Genomic DNA, 20,818 nt, shown 5'->3' with positions numbered 1-20,818 from the left:
TTTAACGGATCTGACAGTCTCCGGTTTGCTTACTCCAAAACGGAAAAGGTAGACGGAATGGTGCCGGATGGTCAAACGCTGATGTGAACGTAGCCTAACAGAGGATTACAGGCACAGAGCTGGGTGACAGCTGTAATCTGAGCTCAGACAGGTCATTAACTCTTTGTTGTCCTGTTTTGGTCTTTTCTTTAGCTCTCTCCATAGGAGAACAATGAAGACAGGGGGGAGAGCTTCAAACTGCTTTTTCATGATAAAAATGCATTTTTGGGCTAATAAACCTAATTACAAAGTTTCTTAAAATCGCCTGGACTATTGATTTCTGCAAAAAAAATTCACGACAGTGACACTTTAAGAGGCAGCACAAACACCTGAAGTATTAATGGAGTCTGCTCTGTGTATAATGTACATGAGGAGGTTCTTCAGGGGCCTTTAGAACTAATCTTTAGCTGTAGGGTGTTCCCATCATTAAATATTATCCCGACATGTCTTTGACATGGAGGGGTGTAGCTGTGGTGGTGGGGTGTGGCCTATGTGGGTGTGGTTTGCAGGGTTCGGCTGGTCGGAATTTTCCCTTCATTCTTATTGTAAGGATATGCATATTACAGACCCCCAGCACATTATATACCCCAGTATCAGCCCCAGCATATTACAGGCCTCAGTATCAGGCCCCAGCATATTACACACCCCAGTATCAAGCCCCCAGAATATTCCAGACGCCAGTATCAGGCCCCCAGCATATTATACTCCCCAGTATCATTCACCCAGCATATTACAGACCCCAGTATCAGGCCCCCAGCATATAACAGACCCCAGTATCAAGCCCCCAGCATATTACAGACTCCAGTAGCAGGCCCCCAGCATATAACAGACCCCAGTATCAGGCCCCCAGCATATAACAGACCCCAGTATCAGGCCCCCAGCATACAACAGACCCCAGTATCAGGCCCCCAGCATATAACAGACCCCAGTATCAGGCCCCCAGCATACAACAGACCCCATTATCAGGCCTCCAGCATACAACAGACCCCAGTATCAGGCCCCCAGCATATAACAGACCCCAGTATCAGGCCCCCAGCATACAACAGATCCCAGTATCTGGCCCCCAGCATATAACAGACCCCAGTATCAGGCCCCCAGCATACAACAGATCCCAGTATCTGGCCCCCAGCATATTACATATGGACTGTTTGGTGATGGCCCTGGTAGTACTCCCCCATCATCTGCTCATACTATGAGCAGATGATTGGAAGAGTAGTACTGTGTATACAGTATGTGCCCAGCACTGAGCAGGAAGGGAGCGGGGAGGTAGTTAGATGCACAGACACCTCTCTCCATCTCCCTGTTCTTTGCCCTCCAAATGTATTGATTTAATACATTTATGGAATACTTTTGGGAGCAAGAACACTTGCTCCTCAAAGTATTCCATAAATGTATTCAATCAAAAACATACTGTACATTACATTTTTACATACACATCAATTGAATCCATAGAGTGTCCAGCAGAGGGCGCACTATATATAGAAGTCAGAAGAAGAAGAGCGTACATGTTCTCTAAGCTTTTTTATGAAACCTTTTTCTAATCCCATTTAGTTTTATAATATTAAAGGACATAATAACATGAAAGTAAACCTGGGCACCTGGCTGAGGATCTCTGGTTCGGTTTCTTTTAGGGAATAACCTGGTTATCTGATGCCGGAGTCTGAAGATCAGAATAGCTGACACTATGAGGATGATCAGCAGAGCCACAGAGACTGTCAGGTGTAAGTATGAGATGTGTCCGTGTCTGTGTCCGTCATTCTCTATGAGAGCAACACAGCATGTCATTACCAGAGAGATACCATCATACATGTAACACAAGGGTGTAGTATACAGTATATATTACAGTATTTTATACAATATTAGGCCATGTTCACATGGCGTAAGAGACCAGCCGTTCCTTGACCCCGCCGGGTCATGGAATGGCCAGTCTCTGAAAAGATCATCCCGGCCGTACTGCAGTACGGCTGGATGATCTTTCGGCCCGCGGAGTTCTGATGCAGGCGCATCCGTGCGTGGCCACATCAGAACTCCCCACAGCACACAATAGAGCAAGCGGCCGGAGGCAACGGTTGTGTGAACTGACAGGGTTTTCTGCGGCCGCTATTCACTGAACTGCGCACACAGAAAACTGACATGTCAGTTTTCTACGGCGCCGCATGGGATCCCGGCCGGAGTGTATACCAAGTGTATACACTGTGGCCGAGATTCCCTCAGGCTGCAGCACTACGTAAGTGCCGCTGAAATCACGGACGTTGTAACAATGGCCCTGATTTCCGCGGCACTTACGTAGTGTGAACATAGCCTTACAGTACACAGTATTATAATAGTGTGGTGCTCACCTCCGGTGGAGATGTACGGACAGTCACTTGCCAGATGGTTTGGTGTGACGCCAGATCTATGGTGGTTGGCCGAGATACAGCCGTGCCCAGTGATGGTAATCTGTCGTGACACCAGTGCCGGTTGGGCACACATGCTTTTATTTTAATGGATGGTGGCACCCCTGCTTTTATTTTAACTGGCCGGTTATACCTTGTTCCCCTGTGGTCAGTGTCCTGCCAGGCTGTTGCAGGGTCCCTTGGACACTTATCACGGTGGTCCGGAGTGGAGTAGTGATCCACCCGGACTATTGGGACTGCCACCCACAGAAAGGGGAGATCACCCAAGGAAGGTGTGTGTGCTGTGTCAGTGCTTGATGAGGAATCACAGAGTCTCTTTAGCATAAATATAATCTTGTTTACTCTGAAGATACTTGAGGTGGTTTTACCTTGATACAATACTTTACACTTGATAAGATACTTAATACTTTAGGATCCAGATCTGTATCGAGAGTAGAAGAAGTGGTACAGTCGTGCTGACTGAGTTGCCTGATGAGAAGTAGAAGAGAAGATCGGAGGAGTAGAGAGGAGGATGTCAAGAGAGTCCCAACCCAATGTAGTACTGTGCTCTGCCGGAAGTTCGGAGGTAGAAATAGAAGAATACTTGAGAAGAGAGAGAATACTTGTGCCTGTGACTCTTTGGTCTTTGCACCACCTATTGCCCACCAGTGTTGAGTGACCCGTCCTAGAGGGGGACATAAGCCCCAGACTTTGTTACCTGGAATGAGCGGAATGCTGGGGGTTCCCTGCTTACACCCGCACTGCGAGATAGAGTTCATAGGCTTCTAGTAACTTTGCTCTATCCGGATCAGTTCCTTTACTTTTCTATGCATACTGTCCTGCACTGTGTCTCTCCTTGTCCATGGCGCGGCTTAGGATGGTCCCTGACTTGTCCTCTCTAGTGAAGGCTTAACACTGCATCGTGTTGAGTGGAGTTACTTGAGAAGAAACTGTCTCTAGGTACATGTGTTCTGCGTCTAGACCACAACTTAGACTGGGGACCTGACAGGAGCCAGGGCCCAACTGGACCACTGTAGAGAGCGTTCTGGCTTGTGTCCTACCTCTACAGAGTCTAACGGCAAAAGACCCTACACTTCGTCCACCCATGTGACTTCCTTCCTACAGCGCATGTACAGATCCATGTGACTCACAAACAAACAATGACCCTTTGAGTACTACAGCTGTGCAGTAACTAAGCGTACACACTTGCAATGACGACATCTTGTGGCGAAACTCTGGCACTTCTACATCACCACTTACACTTAAAAAGTACAGGCTTTTACGAAGGGTGTAACCAATAGCAACACCCGTGGTAGGACACCACAATAGCAAAGTAGAAAAAAGCGCCGAGCACTCACCCAAAGCATTTCCACTATAAGTCTTTATTTCAAATCTTCATAGTGAGCGGGCTAGTAGGAGAACAGTGCAGGTGCGTTCCACTAACAACGATTGTTTCGGTACTTCTTCCTTCTTCCGGTTCTCCTACTTCCCCGCTCACTATGAAGATTTAAATTAAAGACTTATTGTGGAACTGCTTTGTGTGAGTGTTTAGCACTTTATTCTGCTTCACTACATTGTTGCCACACTTATAGCTGCTGCACCCTCTATGCCACACAGTTTGCTGATCTATACCGGGATTAGCGGCCTTACTTTCAGGGAGTGCCTTAGTTTAGGGTGGGGGTGCTTTATTTTCTTTGGGGGGGGGGGGGGGGCCTTATTTTAGGCTAGTTGGTAGGCTAGCTTGGGAGCCCTATTTTAGGAGGATGTCTTATTTTCGGGGAAACACAGTACAGTGGTACCTCGGTTTAAGAGTAACTGTGTTTAAGAGCGTTTTGCAAGAAGAGCTTACAGTTTTTCAAAATTGTAACTTGGTTTAAGAGCATTGCTTTGGTTTAAGAGCTCCGTGTACTGCATGGGAGGCGGAGTGGGGGAGGGGCATGGCGTGCTCAGCGTGGTCAACAGCCCTGTACTCTGACCCAGGAAGTCTCCCTCAACTTCCAAATCATAGCAGATCCACTTTAGGCTGGGGCTTACATCAGGGGACAGGACTGCGGAGGTAATCTCTCCATAGCTGTAACCCCTCTCTCCCCGGACAGAGAGTGCTGCATTTCTGTGCCCACATCAGTCCTTCTCATTGCTCCATACTTCCTGCAGTCTCTGTCAGCCCTTGTGTTTCCCATCCTCTCCATTCCTGCTTTGATATGCCTGCACTCACACTTAGCTATACACACTGCTGCTATAATGTGCCTGCACTCACACTCAGCTATACACACTGCTGCTATAATATGCCTACACTCAGCTGTACACACTGCTGCTATAATATGCCTGCACTTACACTCAGCTATACACACTGCTGCTATAATGTGCCTGCACTCACACTTAGCTATACACACTGCTGCTATAATGTGCCTGCAATTACACTCAGCTATACACACTGCTGCTATAATGTACCTGCACTCACACTCAGCTATACACACTGCTGCTATAATATGCCTACATTCAGCTATACACACTGCTGCTATAATATGCCTGCACTTACACTCAGCTATATACACTGCTGCTATAATGTGCCTGCACTTACACTCAGCTATACACACTGCTGCTATAATGTGCCTGAACTCACCATACTGGATTACGAGTATGGCCCCTGAGGGTATTATACTCGTAATCCAAGGCACCACTGTACATATATATATATATATTTACCTCTGATGGGAACAGACACAGAATCAGTATAAGATACGGGATCCCTGTATAGTCTTTTCTCACATCTGTATCTGCCGGCCACCTGTGCTTGTGTGAGGTATAATACATCTTCTGAGTCCTGTAGAAGTTTGTCTCCTTTATAGAATCTTGTCCAGTCTACAGAATACTCAGGCCCACTGCGACATCTCAGACGTAGGACCCCAGATACATGGAGAGGAGCCTGCAGGATGACCGGGCCTGAAATACAATGTAAGGTAATAATGGCAGACGGTAACTGGAAGGTCACAGGACGTCATCTCTTGTTACTCCACAATATACAGGATGGGATGGAGCTATTACTGATATGTTATCATACATTGTACATCACACACACTTAACCCTTAGAGGATCAGGCCAATTTCAATTTTTGCATTTTTTCACCTAGAAACCCGCATGAGCCCTTATTTTTTGCGTCACTAATTGTACTTTGCAATGACAGGCTGAATTTTTGCATAAAGTACACTGCGAAACCAGAAAAAAAATTCTATGTGTGGTGAAATTGAAAAAAACCCCCACATTTCTTTTATTTGGAGGGTATTTTTTTTACGCTGTTCGCCCTGGGGTAAAACTGACTTGTTATATATGTTCCTCAAGTCGTTACGATTACAATGATATATAACATGTATAACTTATATTGTATCTGATGGCCGGTAAAAAATTCAAACCATTGTTAACAAATATATGTTCCTTAAAATCGCTCCATTCCCAGGGTTATAGCGCTTTTATCCTTTGGTCTATGGGGCTGTGTCAGGTGTCATTTTTTGCGCCATGATGTGTTCTTTCTATCGGTACCTTGATTGCGGATATGCAACTTTTTGATCGCTTTTTATTACAATTTTTTTGGATTTGATGCGACCAAAAATGCGCAATTGTGAACTTTGGGATCTTTTGCGCTTACACCGCTTACCGTGCGAGATCAGGAATGTGATTAATTAATAGTTCAGGCGATTACGCACGCGGCGATAGCAAACATGTTTATTTATTTATTTATTTTTATCTATGACATGGGAAAAGGGGGGTGATTCACACTTTTATTAGGGGAGGGGGCTTTTTCTTTTTCTTTTACACTTATACTAGAAGTCCCCCTGGGGTTAGGGTTATTCCCCCTTGGGGTTAGGGTTATTCCCCCTATGGGGTTAGTGTTATTTCCCCCCCTGGGGTTAGGGTTATTCCCCCCCTGGGGTTAGGGCTATTCCCCCCCTGGGGTTAGGGCTATTCCCCCCCTGGGGTTAGGGTTATTCCCCCTGGAGTTAGGGTTATTCCCCCCTGGGGTTAGGGTTATTCCCCCCTGGGGTTAGGGTTATTCCCCCCTGGGGTTAGGGTTATTCCCCCCTGGGGTTAGGGTTATTCTCCTCTGGGGTTAGGGTTATTCCCCCTGGGGTTAGGGTTATTCCCCGTGGGGAATTCTAGTATAAGTACACAGATCTCTCATTGAGATCTTTGCCGAGCCGGGATCAGCGGCATTACGGCGCAGACCCCGCCGGGTGAAGACACAGGGATCGCTCCTCTGGGACAACGTCCCGGGGGGGGGGGGGGGGGGCGATCTCAGTCTTGTTGAAGACTTGTCTGTTTTAGTTACATTAACCCTTAAGACACGTGATAAGGTGGTGTCTGTAATGTTGCTGCTGTTATGGAGCCACAGAGAGTCCTCTGCATGATGCACAGATATTTCTTATTCCAGTCATTCCAGGTGATGGGACCAGAGCTGGGTTGTTTGCCAGTAGTGCACACAGAATTACTTCCTGTACTAGTTGATTGTCCAGTACTACAGATGGCATGTAGGGGGGAAGGGGTTACTGATGTACTGGCTTTGCAGTATGTGAGCAGCAAAGAAATAAACAGCAGCTACAAAGCATGGAAGAGGTTACACTACACACTGAGCGGCTGCTAAACTTATAAAGTGAGCGGGAGAATATAATGCAGCACTGGGAGGCCTTAACTTACCTTTCATGGACAGTGTAGATGATCTGGAGAAAAGACATAACTTGCAGGTTCCGTGACTTTCTCTCTCCTCTTTCCCTGCACAAAGTACACACTAAGCCCTGCCCCACTTCCTGTCTTGCTTTTGTGTGTGCTTCTAGAGACAGAATTCCCCTAACAACAGGCAGTAAATAGCAGATTGCAGAGAAGTGAGACACCTAGTGGCCAAGACATTAAAGCTATTTTTCGTGAATGGGGTAGCTTCACACATACCATATCACAGCTGATTTGATGGTGCGGATCTGCAGCAGATTTACAGCAGATTTCGTCTAAATAACTGAACACAGCATCTAATCTGCACCATCAAATCTGCTGCGGATCTTGTACTTGTGAACGCACTCATAAGAAGTAAATTAAAGGTGGACTATCGGCAGGTTAGACAAATCTAACCTGCTAATGGCTCCCTAGTGGGCACGGGCACTGAGGATGAAGGTATCGGGCAGAGTATTTCAGAATAAACTGCCCTGGAATGGCGCCGAGGATGAAGGTAAGAGACATACCTTTATTCTCAGCTCCTCGTGCCCACTAGGGAGCTATCAGCAGGTTAGATTCCTTTAACATGCTGATAGTTCCCCTTTAAGTGATCACATAGGCTATATAATAAAGGGACATTGCTAGACATGACAATGACCAGTTATTGTCTCATTTTTAAGATCTCCGTGAGCTGCCAGTGAGCATGAAATCCATTGTACACAGATACTTCAGATATCTGAGGGTTTGTTATAACTGAAACCAGTGTATCCTCTATTAATACATCAAAACCACAAATGTCTCTTCTGTACTGATAGATTGTAGTAACATTTTCTATAAGAAGTATTAGGTCTGTGTATGTTTTCAGCCTCTAGATAATTCACTGACAGCTCACAGAGAGGCTAAAGTGGTGGGAATTACATGATAAAGTTGTGAACTTTTCCTTATAATATATTTACATGTTTACAAACATACTTTAAAGGGAACCAATCAGTAGTATAACACATATAATGCTATAAGCGGCTCCTAATAGAGCTGCTAAAGCATTCTCTTACCGTACTGGGTGCACCATCCTACTAGGCGGTACTGTATGTAGGAGAACATGGTTTTAGTCTGGTGTACGCTGCAGAGGGAGAGGAGGAAACTAGTCATCTGGGCGGAGCCAGCCTATAACTAGTCACAGCTCTCAGCTTGTCAGCGCACAGTGCAAGGATGATTGACAGGCAAAGAGGCCCATTAGAAGCCTGGATATTTGCCTGGGGATGGATGCATCCCAGTTATTAGAGTTATTATGGCTTTAGCTTTCCCAACCATAAGGCTGTACACATGTGTACAGTCTAGGGATATACACAAGGGGGCAGTTTTAATGATTTTACCAGCCCCTTGAGCTTTGGTCACCTGTCCTCAGGATGCCCACACAGTTCATTATTGTGGTGGACACAGGGAAGCAATGCTCTTTATCTGTAAGCAAATCCTAATGCGCTTACCATAAAAAGTGCCACCCGTCTGCTGGGCAGCAGCCAGCTTCTACTGTCTTATTCTGGTGAGTAGTTGCCTATAGATGATATCCAAAAATTCAACAGGAGACAGCACCTCTTAGTGAAAAAACGTGATGTCTTTATTCACATCCTACTCCCGCAACGTTTCGGCTGGTTCTCAGCCTTTCTCAAGCGTTTGAGAAAGGCTGAGAACCAGCCGAAACGTTGCGGGAGTAGGATGTGAATAAAGACATCACGTTTTTTCACTAAGAGGTGCTGTCTCCTGTTGAATTTTTGGATTTGTGTCCGTACGGAGGGGTCCTATCCGGTGAGGCAAGCACTCCACTCTAAAATTCCACATATTCCTAGCCGGTGCTGTTCCTTTGAACTATTGTATAGCCTATAGATGATAGGCTAGGTTCACACACAGTACAATAAATGCAAAAAACATCCCAAAAAAAGAATTAAAAAAAAGTAAAAAAAAATGTATTAATGTTCTACATTAGAGGTAATGACGTCACTGCAGAGCATCGCCCCAATATTCATTTGGATAGCAGGCCAGCTGGGGTAGATTCATGGCAGTAAGGGTGGCAGCAGTAGTGGATTATAATAGGTCTGTTTTGGGAACTCTGAGGATCAGGGTAGGAAAATGACGCTGTGCGCTATAGGGACATATCAGCAGGATGGATGCTTCTAACCTGCTGTTACTTTCCCTGTAATGTAGCATTTCACTGGATAACAGATGTTTTTCTGCCAGCGTTATTGCATACACATGTACATAAACATTTCCCTTTTTTCTTCTCTGCAGAAGCTCATACATTGTATTACTATGGTGTAAGACAAATGTACTGGGAAACTCACCATCACTGACATCCAGCCTGACCCCAGGACTTAGACCAGAGCTGGTTCTACACCAGTACGTTCCACTCTCATTTCTCTGAGCGGACCGGATATCAATAAAGTTCTGATTAGTTTCCATCAATAATGTATCATCTTTATACCAGTAATATGATTTATAGCAGTATCCATCACACATCATTCTTATATTGTCTCCTATGAAGATCTTCCTCCAGTCTGGATAGAAGGTCACCCTGATGGGGGCGGCAGCTCCTGCAAAACATCACATTGGTCAGAGGAGACGGTGGCGAATAGACAGTAATAACCAGAAAGTAATACAGTATCAGCTGGGTTCACACTACGTATATTTCAGTCAGTATTGTGGTTCACACAATGTTGAAATTGAGTGGATGGCCGTCATTTAATGGCAAATATTTGCTGTTATTTTAAAACAACGGCTGTTATATCGAAATAATGGCCGTTATTTACTGTTATATGACGGCCATCCACTCAGTTTCACCATTGTGTGAACAGATCCTTTCTGTGTTTTTTTTATTCCACTCCTGGTTTTGGTTGCAATATGAGGACCACAATACTGACTGAAATATACGTAGTGTGAACCCAGCCTCAATGGGTATCAGGGCCGCTTTAACCAGAGGGCACATGGTGCACGTGCATCAGGCCCACTGGTTAAAGGCCCCCCTCTCAGCAGCGGTACTGACAGAGCCATTGGCTCCCTCCCTCTCAGTCACAAGAGGCCGCACTGTCCCTCTGGTGTCAGCGCCCAACGTCACTGGAGCGCCGGCACTACAGTGCGGCCACAAGAGGGAAGAGAAGAGGAACGCATGGACTCAGTTGTGTTTAAGTGTTTGGTTTTTTTAATGTTATATATGGGAGGGGGAGCAGGGGGGGGGGGGCGCACAGCAAGGGGGTATATATACTATTGGGGAGATCACAGGGGGTCTATATACTATTGGGGGAGACCACAGCAAGGGGGCTATATACTATTGGGGGAGAGCACAGCAAGGGGGCTATATACTATTGGGGGAGAGCACAGCAAGGGGGCTATATACTACTGGGGAGCACACAGGGGGCTATATACTACTGGGGAGCGCACAGGGGGTCTATATATTACTGGGGAGCACACAGGGGGTCTATATACTATTTGGGGAGCGCACAGCAAGGGGGCTATATACTATTGGGGAGAGCACAGGGGGGCTATATACTATTGGGGGAGAGCACAGGGGGGCTATATACTATTGGGGAGATCACAGGGGGTCTATATACTATTGGGGAGAGCACACGGGGGGCGCTATATACTATTGGGGGAGTGCACAGCAAGGGGGCTATATACTATTGGGGGAGACCACAGCAAGGGGGCTATATACTATTGGGGGAGAGCACAGCAAGGGGGCTATAAACTATTGGGGGAGAGCACAGCAAGGGGGCTATATACTACTGGGGAGCACACAGGGGGCTATATACTACTGGGGAGTGCACAGGGGGTCTATATATTACTGGGGAGCACACAGGGGGTCTATATACTATTTGGGGAGCGCACAGCAAGGGGGCTATATACTATTGGGGGACAGCACAGGGGGGCTATATACTATTGGGGAGATCACAGGGGGTCTATATACTATTGGGGAGAGCACACGGGGGCGCTATATACTATTGGGGGAGTGCACAGCAAGGGGGCTATATACTATTGGGGGAGACCACAGCAAGGGGGCTATATACTATTGGGGAGACCACAGCAAGGGGGCTATATACTATTGGGGGAGAGCACAGGGGGGGCTATTTACTATTGTGGAGAGCACAGGGGGGCTATATACTATTGGAGGAGAGCACAGCAAGGAGGTTATATACTATTGGGGGAGTGCACAGCAAGGGGGCTATATACTATTGGGGAGAGCACAGGGGGTCTATATACTATTGGGGGAGCGCTTAGGGGGCTATATACCTCTGGGGGAGCGCACAGAGGGGCTATATACTACTGTGGAGAGTGCACAGGGGGGCTATATACTACTGGGGAGAGCTCTCACACCTGCAAAGTCTAGAGAATGGGGTGGGGACCTATTTGCTCAATGGGGAATACTTCTGGGGGAGCACACAGAGGGGCTATATACTACTGGGGAGCGCACAGGGGGGATATATATTACTGGGGAGCACACAGAGGGGCTATATACTACTGGGGAGCACACTAGGGGGCTATATACTACTGGGGAGCGCACAGGGGGCTATATACTACTAGGAAGCGCACAGGAGGGCTATATACTACTGGGGGAGCACACAGGGGGTCTATATACTAATGGGGGAGCGCACAGGAGGGCTGTATATAACTGGAGGACCACACAAGGGTCTATATACTATAGGGACACCTTAAAACTATGGAGGCACAGAGGGGTGTAACTATATAGGGGTACGGAGGGGTGTAACTACTATATAGGGGTACAGAGGGGTGTAACTATATAGAGGTACAGAGGGGTGTAACTATATAGAGGTACAGAGGGGTGTAACTACTGTATAGGGGTACAAGGGACCTAACTACTGTATGTGTTGGAGCCTAAAATATTTGTCTGGCAGATTCTGGAGAGAAGATTCACAGCCAGGAGAAGACATCAAGGTGGCCCAGGCTGGATGGAGAGAAAAAGTAAAGGTGACAGACTCTGATCGGAGAAGACGCCCCGGTGAGTCACTGGATGTAACTGCACTCTGTTATAGGTTTGTAGTGAAGGAGTCATGATGTTGAGGTGTTATGTAATGGTATCATTGGTGATATCTTTGTTTTGTTCAGTGCAGTTTTCATGTAATATGTAATCACTGTATGGCGGAAATAGTGTTATAAGGTAACTACTGTATGTATTGGGGCTCTTGATACAGTGTGGGGGCAAATTCAGTACATTATACCATGTGCCGAAAGGGAAGGGGGGGCACTCTTGAGGGCTGTGCACTGGGCCCACCAATGTATTAATACAGCCCTGATGGGTAGATATGGCTGCATGTATACAGCGGACCTAAGAAAAACTGTCCAGGTTTGGCAACTTTTCCGACCCCGAACACTCTGCATTTGATTCACGGTTTTCTCAAGTCTGCTCAACACTTATAGAGAGCTTTTATTAAGAAAATAATCAAAAGGGGTTGTATACAATAAATGATAAAGTAAAGGACTCAAGCCCCAGCACCAGGATGAGCTGGCACTATTCGCTTGTTTCCTCTGAAGTGAGAGGCCACTCAGCCAATCACTGGCCGCGGCTGTCCTGTCCCAGAACACAAAGTTGGGACCCTGCTCTTTATTGCGATCCTCTGCTCTGTATAGTGCTAGTCAATATAGAAAAAAGAGAAGACCGAACTATTTTTTCTGGCTTAAAGGGGTTATCCAAAAACATGGCCACTTTCCCCCTACTGTTGTCTCCAGGTTGGGTGGGGTTTTAAAACTCAGTTCTATTGAAGTAAATGGAGCTTAATTGCAAACCACACCTGAACTGGAGACAAGAGTAGGGGGGAAAGTGGCCATGTTTTTGTAGCGCTGGATAACCCCTTTGAAGTAATACTTATAAGGCATGTAGCATACTCACACCTGGGAGGGGAGCTCAAACCCTACTCCCCCCCCCCCCCCCCCCCCCCCCCCCAACACCTGGAAAGGTTCTCAAAATATGGATCACCAGCACAGCGTTCCCCTGTGTATCCGTCACTTTAAAGCTCTTCAAAATGGCAGTCCTGCGTTATTTCAAAGCAATACTACTATACTTTTAGCATGCAACATTTATTGTCAAAACAGTGTCCCACGCGTATCGTATCGGGGTCATCCCTCTTCTTCAAAGACATTATGATACTAACACCTGCAACACACATTTAAAATGATCCAAAACACCAGCCTCCTCAAAGCCCGCCCCCTCTTACCGCCACACACAAAACATAATACCAAGAACCTTATGCATAAGTAGATATAAAATCCTGCAAGAATGACTCATTTATATAATTATAAATATGTATTACAGACAAAAAAAATCTAAAAAAAAACCTTTAAAAAAACCCCTCCTTTTAAAAACACTATACTTTTTCCAACATTTCGTTAAGACCACTCAGTGTGTTCAGATGGGAAATTCAATAGCTCTCACACCTGCAAAGTCTAGAGAATCTATGGGGTTGGGGACCTATTTGCTCAATGGGGAACACATCAGCATTTTGGTGGGAAATAGCGGGACACGCTATGTTTATTGAACCTGTGCATGATGTTAAATCTATGAGTGTTAATTCTCTTTCTCAAAGTCTGACATGTCCTTCCTACATATTGGGGGCCACAAGGGCACTCCAGCATGGTCATAGCAAAATCACTTCCACAACTCAAATGGTCAGAGATAGATATCTCCTCACTGGAAATTGTACTGTTTATCATTTTTGTTTTATTAACTATGTTGGCGTACACTTTACACATTTTTTTAATTGCATTTAATTGCCTTGCTTTCAGATTTTTTCAGTCTCTTTTTTTTATTTCCTTTTTAATATGGCGGTGCAATTAATTGGCCCAAGGTTGTTGATCTCCTAAAAATCATTCTAGCACCTGACTTCACTATATCTGACAGGAACAAATGTCTTGATAGAATATTCCAATTCTTTTTAATATTTCTTTTATATCTTTATGGTTGCTTTTAGGGATGAGCGAACTTTTGAAAAGTTCGGTTTGGTTCGATCCAGCGAACTTTTGTGAAGTTCGGATTCGTACGAACCGAACCTAAAACGAACCTTGCAATAAAGGCTGAATAATTGCAGCTACAATAGTGGGAGTGTGATAGGGTATAGTTTCATTTAGTTGCAGTTGCTATTACAATGAAAAAAGTGTAAAAAATCTAAGTGCAAAAATAGTGAAAAATAACCTGCCGGCAATAATGCCGACACCCTGTGTTAATATTTAATTAATAAAAAAATAATAATTCCATTGTTCAATAGCATATTTAAAAAGAATTAATGCTTTTGCAATAAAATTTTAATAAAAAAATAAATATAAATAAATGTGTATATACAGTGGTACCTTGGTTTAAGAGTAACTTGGTTTAAGAGCGTTTTGGTTTAAGAGCTCACAGTTTTTCAAAATTGTGACTTGGTTTAAGAGCATTGCTTTGGTTTAAGAGCTCCCTCTACTGGGTGGGAGGGGGAGTGGGGGAGGGGTATGGTCTCCTTCACCTTCCAAATCATAGCAGATCCACTTCAGGCTGGGGCTTACATCAGGGGACAGGACTGTGGAGGTAATCTCTCCATAGCTGTAACCCCTCTCTCCCCGTACAGAGAGCGCTGCATGTATGTGCCCCCATCTGTCCTGCTCATTCCTTCCTGCCCCCTGCAGTCTCTGTCCGCCCTTGTGGTTCCCATCCTCTCCATTACTGTACAGTAACTTATAATATCACAGATTCTGCGGTTTCTGAATGTTTGTTTCATCTGTTTTACATGTTATTCAGAATAATAAATCATTATTTTCAGGGTGTGAAACCAATTGTCTGCATTTCTATGATTTCTTATGGAAAAATTTGCTTTGGTTTAAGAGTGGATTTGGATTACAAGCGCCGTCCCGGAATGAATTATGCTCGTAATCCAAGGCACAACTGTGTATATATATATATATATATATATATATATATATATATATATATTTAATACAAAAATAGTAGGCTCTCTAAAAACACAAAAAATAACTGTAGATATTAAATTCTTAATTTTATATTGATAGAAATAAAATAAAATGTCATAAAAGCAGTGTGAATAAAGAATAATAATGGAACAGGTTCATATATTTAATTCATAAACTTACAGATTACAATACATACATAATTGCGGTAATGCTAAAAAAATAATAATATAATAATGGTAACAATAATATGATATGTAGATTAAAAACATATATATGACTAGCCACTTGTGTATGCAGTGCAGGGCCCTTGCACAAATTGGTTTGCCGTGTACTTTTATCCTTATGTTTATATAAGGTTCTTATTAGTATATATAATTCATGATTTTTGGTGGTATATATACAGTTGTATTTGTTCAGCTGTTGTTTTATAGTAGCTGTATGGTGGATTACCGATCTCTGCAGCTGTAGGGGCTCCCGGCGGCACGGTCTCTGTCTGATGGGAGTTGTAGGTATCCTTCCCTTGCCAGTTGTGAGTCTGCATTACAGCCAAGTAAGACATCACCTACAACTCCCATCAGACAGAGACCGTGCCGCCGGGAGCCCGTACAGCTGCAGAGACCTGTGAGGGGTGGTAATCCACCATACAGCTACTATAAAATAACATTAGATACTACTAAATGTTTGAGAGTTTATGGCATTCAAACAGTTAAACTGGGCTCCAGAAGAGGGAACTTAGACGTAAAACTGATCCAAACAGAAGCCCAGTGGATATACAGAATGGGTACCCTGACCCCTCACGGTTTGAAGGGTTCGCCTTTGCTCCTTTTTTGTAGTATCATAAAATTTCTTATAAAAAGAGAAGAGAATACCTCGAACCATAAACTATGGTACAGGAAGGACCCTAAAAATACCAGTTAATCTAACAACTTAAGCCATAGGGACCCTGGGTGGCCCACCTTAGAATTACATGATCGTTGTACATGAGTAAGATTGTAGCACGTATATAAGATCGAAACATTTCATAAAAATAAGCTCCATTTAGAAGTGATAACAGTGAGAAGTGACCCTAACTAACCTTTATATAGATCGGGGACATTATACATAAAAAGGAGCAACTAAAGGAGCGATTGAAATACAACACCTTAATCGCCTCAACAAGTGTTAACAACATACAGTAATTATGTTAGTAAATAAGTCATTATACAAAAGAAATATGAGTGTCAGTCATCATTACAATGATTACAGTAAACTGGCAGCAATTGCACACAGTAATCATGTTTAAACAACCCATTATCCTCAATAAATTTGAGTAAATACTCATCAATCACATAACTATTCTAGTAACACAAAAAGAGGTGCACTTCACCCAAATTAATCAAGACCGAGGTAACTAGACAAAGATACAATACCTAATGTATCCAAGAACATCCAAAAATCAATTAACACCAAAGTCTGTCCTCTAGGTCATGAATGAACAAATAAATAAATAGATAGATAACACCACTATTAGAATATATCAAACTATGTCATATTAAAATCAAAATAATTGAAAAAAACATGATTATATTAATTCATATCATATCATCAAAACAACACATTTAAAATAGTACATATATGAACTCCGGAAAAAGTTTTTTGAAAGTAGTTGGAACTACAAAAAACTAATAATAAATGCACTTCCAAGCGCTCCTAACACAGTAGATAATGCTGGTAAAAGATATAGAGTAATCCAGATTTCAGCTGATGTGATAAACTTGTTAGCGCTATTGGAGTATAACTCCTATCATAGTAGATAATGTTGGTAAAAGATAAAGGGCCACATGTATCATCCGGCGAATGGATGATTTTCGGCGGAAAGTGCCGATTTGCGTCTTTTTTTAAGCAAAAATGGCGGATTTGCGAATAAAATATTCGCAAATCGGCACTTTCCGCCGAGTACGCCAGGGGGCGGAAAAGGGGCGGAGAGTGGGCGGAACGGAGGGCGCAGTCCTCAGCTGGCGTAGGTTTTCAGCTGTGCGCAACGGCGCGCACGGGATTTATGTAGAGGCAGTCCGCCTCTACATAAATCTCCGTAGCGCCGGAGCTGCGGGGGCATTTTTACGTCCGGCGTAAAAAACGCCGGACTTAATAAATGCCTCCCATAGAGTAGTCCAGGTTTCAGCTGATATAATAGACTTGTTAGCGCTATTGGAGTATAACTCCTATCATAGAAGTTGATGTAGGTAAATGATGAGAGTAGTCCCAGACTGGCTACTACTCAGTTGGATAGCGCAGGAGTTTGTAAAGTCCCATACAGTGCTTTCAAGTAGAAAATAGTAATTTACTGCGAGAGCAGATACTAGTGTTATCTCCAGGTGATCTATAGTCTTGTCAGCAGATACCGTATGTACTGAGCGCTACAGAGCCGAATACCATTCAGTACTACAGCTCATTTGAACTTAGCTACAATTAAGTCCACATGTTTAGATTGTCCTAATTAATGCTGCGTTTACACGTAACGATTATTGGCCCGATCGTACGAATAGCGATGTCGGATTTACGATTTTTTCTTTTATAACGATCAGCGTTTAGACGGTACGATATATCGTACGAAAATTCGCACTGCGATCGTTTTGCGATCGTTTAAGCCACACATTGGTTAAATCGGCGAACGACTGTTCACATGGAACGATTTGCAAATTTTTTGCGTACGATGAACGACGATTTGATGACCTGATGAAAGATCAAAATGTACGATTTATCGTGCGTCGTTCAATCGTTCGCTGCGTTTACACGTACGATTATCGTTCAAATTCGACCGTTATCGCGCAAATTCGCACGATAATCGTTACGTGTAAACGCAGCATTAGGTTACAACAAGCTTGTAACAAACTCGCTCTTGCAGTAAATTACTACAGTATATTCTACTTGAAAGCACTCTATATTCTACTTGAAAGGGACTGTTCAAACTCCTGCGCTATCCAACTGAGCAGTGATACGATTAGCCGGTCTGGGACTACTCTCTCATCATTTACCTACATCAACTGCTATGATAGGAGTTATACTCCAAAGTTGCTAACAAGTGTATTATATCAGCTGAAACCTGGACTACTCGCAGTACTCACAGAGTGACATTCCGCAGGATAACTGGCACACAGCTAGCCAGCACCGTTGTCCACTTATATCACTTCCTTTGTTAAAGGACAACTCCCACAAAAAATTTTTTTTGCTCATTTAACACACATTACAAAGTTATATAACTTTGTAATGTGGTTAAATACCCGGCCTGGCCCCCTTCCCCCACTTTCGGACCCCCGACCCCCCACCCCGGAAGTTAAGGAATGTATACATTACCTATTACGATCGTCACGGTCCTCTTCTCCGGGGCGGCATCTGGTGACGACGTCAGAGCCGAGGGGCGGTCCGGGTCTTCTTCCTCCTCGGCGTCTTTATGCAAAGTGAATGGGGATGAAAAGGCTGCTGGTGCACATGCGCACCAGCAGCCTTTTCATTGGCTGGAGCGCATCACATGGCTTCCAGCTTGCTCAGCCCTGATTGGCTGAGCTTGCTGGAAGCCATGTGATGCGCTCTAGCCAATGAAAAGGCTGCCGGTGCGCAAGCGCACTGGCAGCCTTTTCCATCCCCTGGACCCGGAAGTCGGAGACATCGCTGGATGGCGGAAGGCGGCGACGGAGAGGCAGACGGCGGGCGAATCGAGTGGCGATCGTCACCGGAGAGATGGTGAGTATGGTGTCTGTGTGTGTCTGTTTTTTTTTTTTTTGGGGTCCCGCGGGAGTTGTCCTTTAATTGCATAATTGCATGTGGCACAACTCGAATCGAGTAATAAGTGAAAGACTGCTCAAATACTATACATGGCTTATGCTGCGTTTACACGTAACGATTATCGTGCGAATTTGCGCGATAACGGTCGAATTCGAACGATAATCGCACGTGTAAACGCAGCGAACGATCGAACTACGCACGATAAATCGTACATTTTGATCTTTCAACAGGTTATCAAATCGTCGTTCATCGTATGCAAAAAATTCGCAAATCGTTCCGTGTGAACAGTCGTTCGCCGATTTAACCAATGTGTGAGATAGGCTTAAACGATCGCAAAACGATCTCAGAGCGAATTTCCGTACGATATATCGTACCGTCTATACGCTGATCGTTATGAAAAAAAAAATTGTTAATCCGACATCGCTAATCGTACGATCGGGCCAATAATCGTTTCGTGTAAACGCACCATTACAGAGTTCAATTACCGGCATATTATCAACTGTTTACCAACCATTGATGATCAATTACAGCTAATTGGATAATTGCATTCTTATGGTCCTTTTACACAGGACGATTGTTCGTTTTTGCACGATAACGGTCAAATTCGAACGATTATCGTACGTGTAAACGCAGCGAACGATCAAAAGATGAACGAGAAATCGTCCGTTTTGATCTTTCAACATGTCATCAAACATGTTGAACATGTCGTTCGCAAAAAATTCGCCGATCGTTCCGTGTAAACAGTCGTCGCGTGATAGTCCGGCCGCCCGCAGCCCCGCCCGCCGCCCTGCCCCCCGCTCGCAGCCCAGCCCCCCGCTCATCCGCAGCCCCCTGCGCCGGCTCGATCGCCACCCCCGCCGCTCTCATCGCCACCGCTCTGATCACCACCCGCCGCTCCGGTCACCCCCCGCCGCCACTCCGATCTTCCGCACTGATTGGCTGAACAGGAGCCGTTTGAAATTCCCGGCTCCCCTCTTCAGCCAATCAGTGCTGCCTTGTAGTGATTGGCTGATGAGGGGAGTCGGGAATTTCAAACAGCTCCTCTTCAGCCAATCAGTGCAAGGCAGCAGTGATTGGCTGTAGAGGGGTGTCGGGAATTTCAAACGGCTCCTCTTCAGCCAATCAGTGCGGAAGAGGAGCACTGATTGGCTGAAGGGGAGGCGTTTGAAATTCCCGGCTCCCCTCTTCAGCCAATCAGTGCACTGAAGAGCGGAGCCGGGGATGGCTGAAGACCTGCTGAGCGGAGCAGGTAATGTATGACCATGGGCCAGCGGGGGCGATCGGGGCTGCGCCGGCGCCGGGGGGGTGGCGACCGGAGCGGCGGGGGTAGCGACCGGAGTGGCGGTGGCGATGAGAGCGGCGGGGGTGTCGATCGAGCAAGCGCAGGGGGCTGCGGATGAGCGGGGGGCCGGGCTGCGAGCGGGGAGCCGGGCAGCGGGCGGGCCGGGCTGCGGGCGCGCGATCGCAAAACGATTTTTCCGTACGATATATCGCACCGTCTAAACGCTGATCGTTATGAAAAAAAAAGGTTACTCAGACATCGTTAATCGTACAATCGGGCCAATTATCGCTCCGTGTAAAAGTACCATTATGAACTGCTCCCGATCAGATTAACCCCTTAGTGACCGCCAATACAGCTTTTTACGGCGGTCACTAAGGGTCCTTATTCTGCTGCCATCAGCTTTTTACAGCGATGGCAGAGAATAAGGCTGCGGGGCCGGGACGGCCCCCACCCCATCCCCACCCCATCCGGCCCCCCCCCCTAACCGACGATCGCCGCTATTAACGTTATATCGGCGGCCGTCGGTAAAGGGGATTATCGGTGCCGCCGCCGCCTTTCATGAAATAAGTGTCCCCCAGACCTCAGATCAGCCCCCCCTAGTAGGGCGATCACTAACCCCCCTCCCCCGGCGGCCATCAGATCCAAGATGGCCGCCGCCATCGCTGTGAACAGACTAATGTCTGTTCACAGCGATGGAAAAGTTAAAATGAATGAAAACCCCATG

The 20,818-nt window shown here is 45.3% G+C and overlaps 1 protein-coding gene across 1 annotated transcript in view; it reads right to left on the bottom strand.

The window, feature by feature from the left end:
• The window catches only part of LOC138770411 (uncharacterized), a 62,028-nt gene that overhangs the window by 9,624 nt on the left and 31,586 nt on the right, over positions 1 to 20,818 (bottom strand). Inside the window, exons 7-8 of the mRNA XM_069949515.1 lie at positions 9,449 to 9,697; positions 5,121 to 5,357 (exon numbers count right to left, since the gene is read on the bottom strand). Coding sequence (XP_069805616.1) covers positions 5,121 to 5,357; positions 9,449 to 9,697 — 486 coding nt within the window. The remainder of the gene's footprint in view (positions 1 to 5,120; positions 5,358 to 9,448; positions 9,698 to 20,818) is intronic.

Source organism: Dendropsophus ebraccatus, chromosome 13, assembly GCF_027789765.1.
Source record: "Dendropsophus ebraccatus isolate aDenEbr1 chromosome 13, aDenEbr1.pat, whole genome shotgun sequence".
Taxonomy (NCBI): domain Eukaryota; kingdom Metazoa; phylum Chordata; class Amphibia; order Anura; family Hylidae; genus Dendropsophus; species Dendropsophus ebraccatus.
The sequence above is the reverse complement of the archived record's forward strand: the minus strand, read 5'-3'. Positions and strand labels throughout refer to the sequence as shown.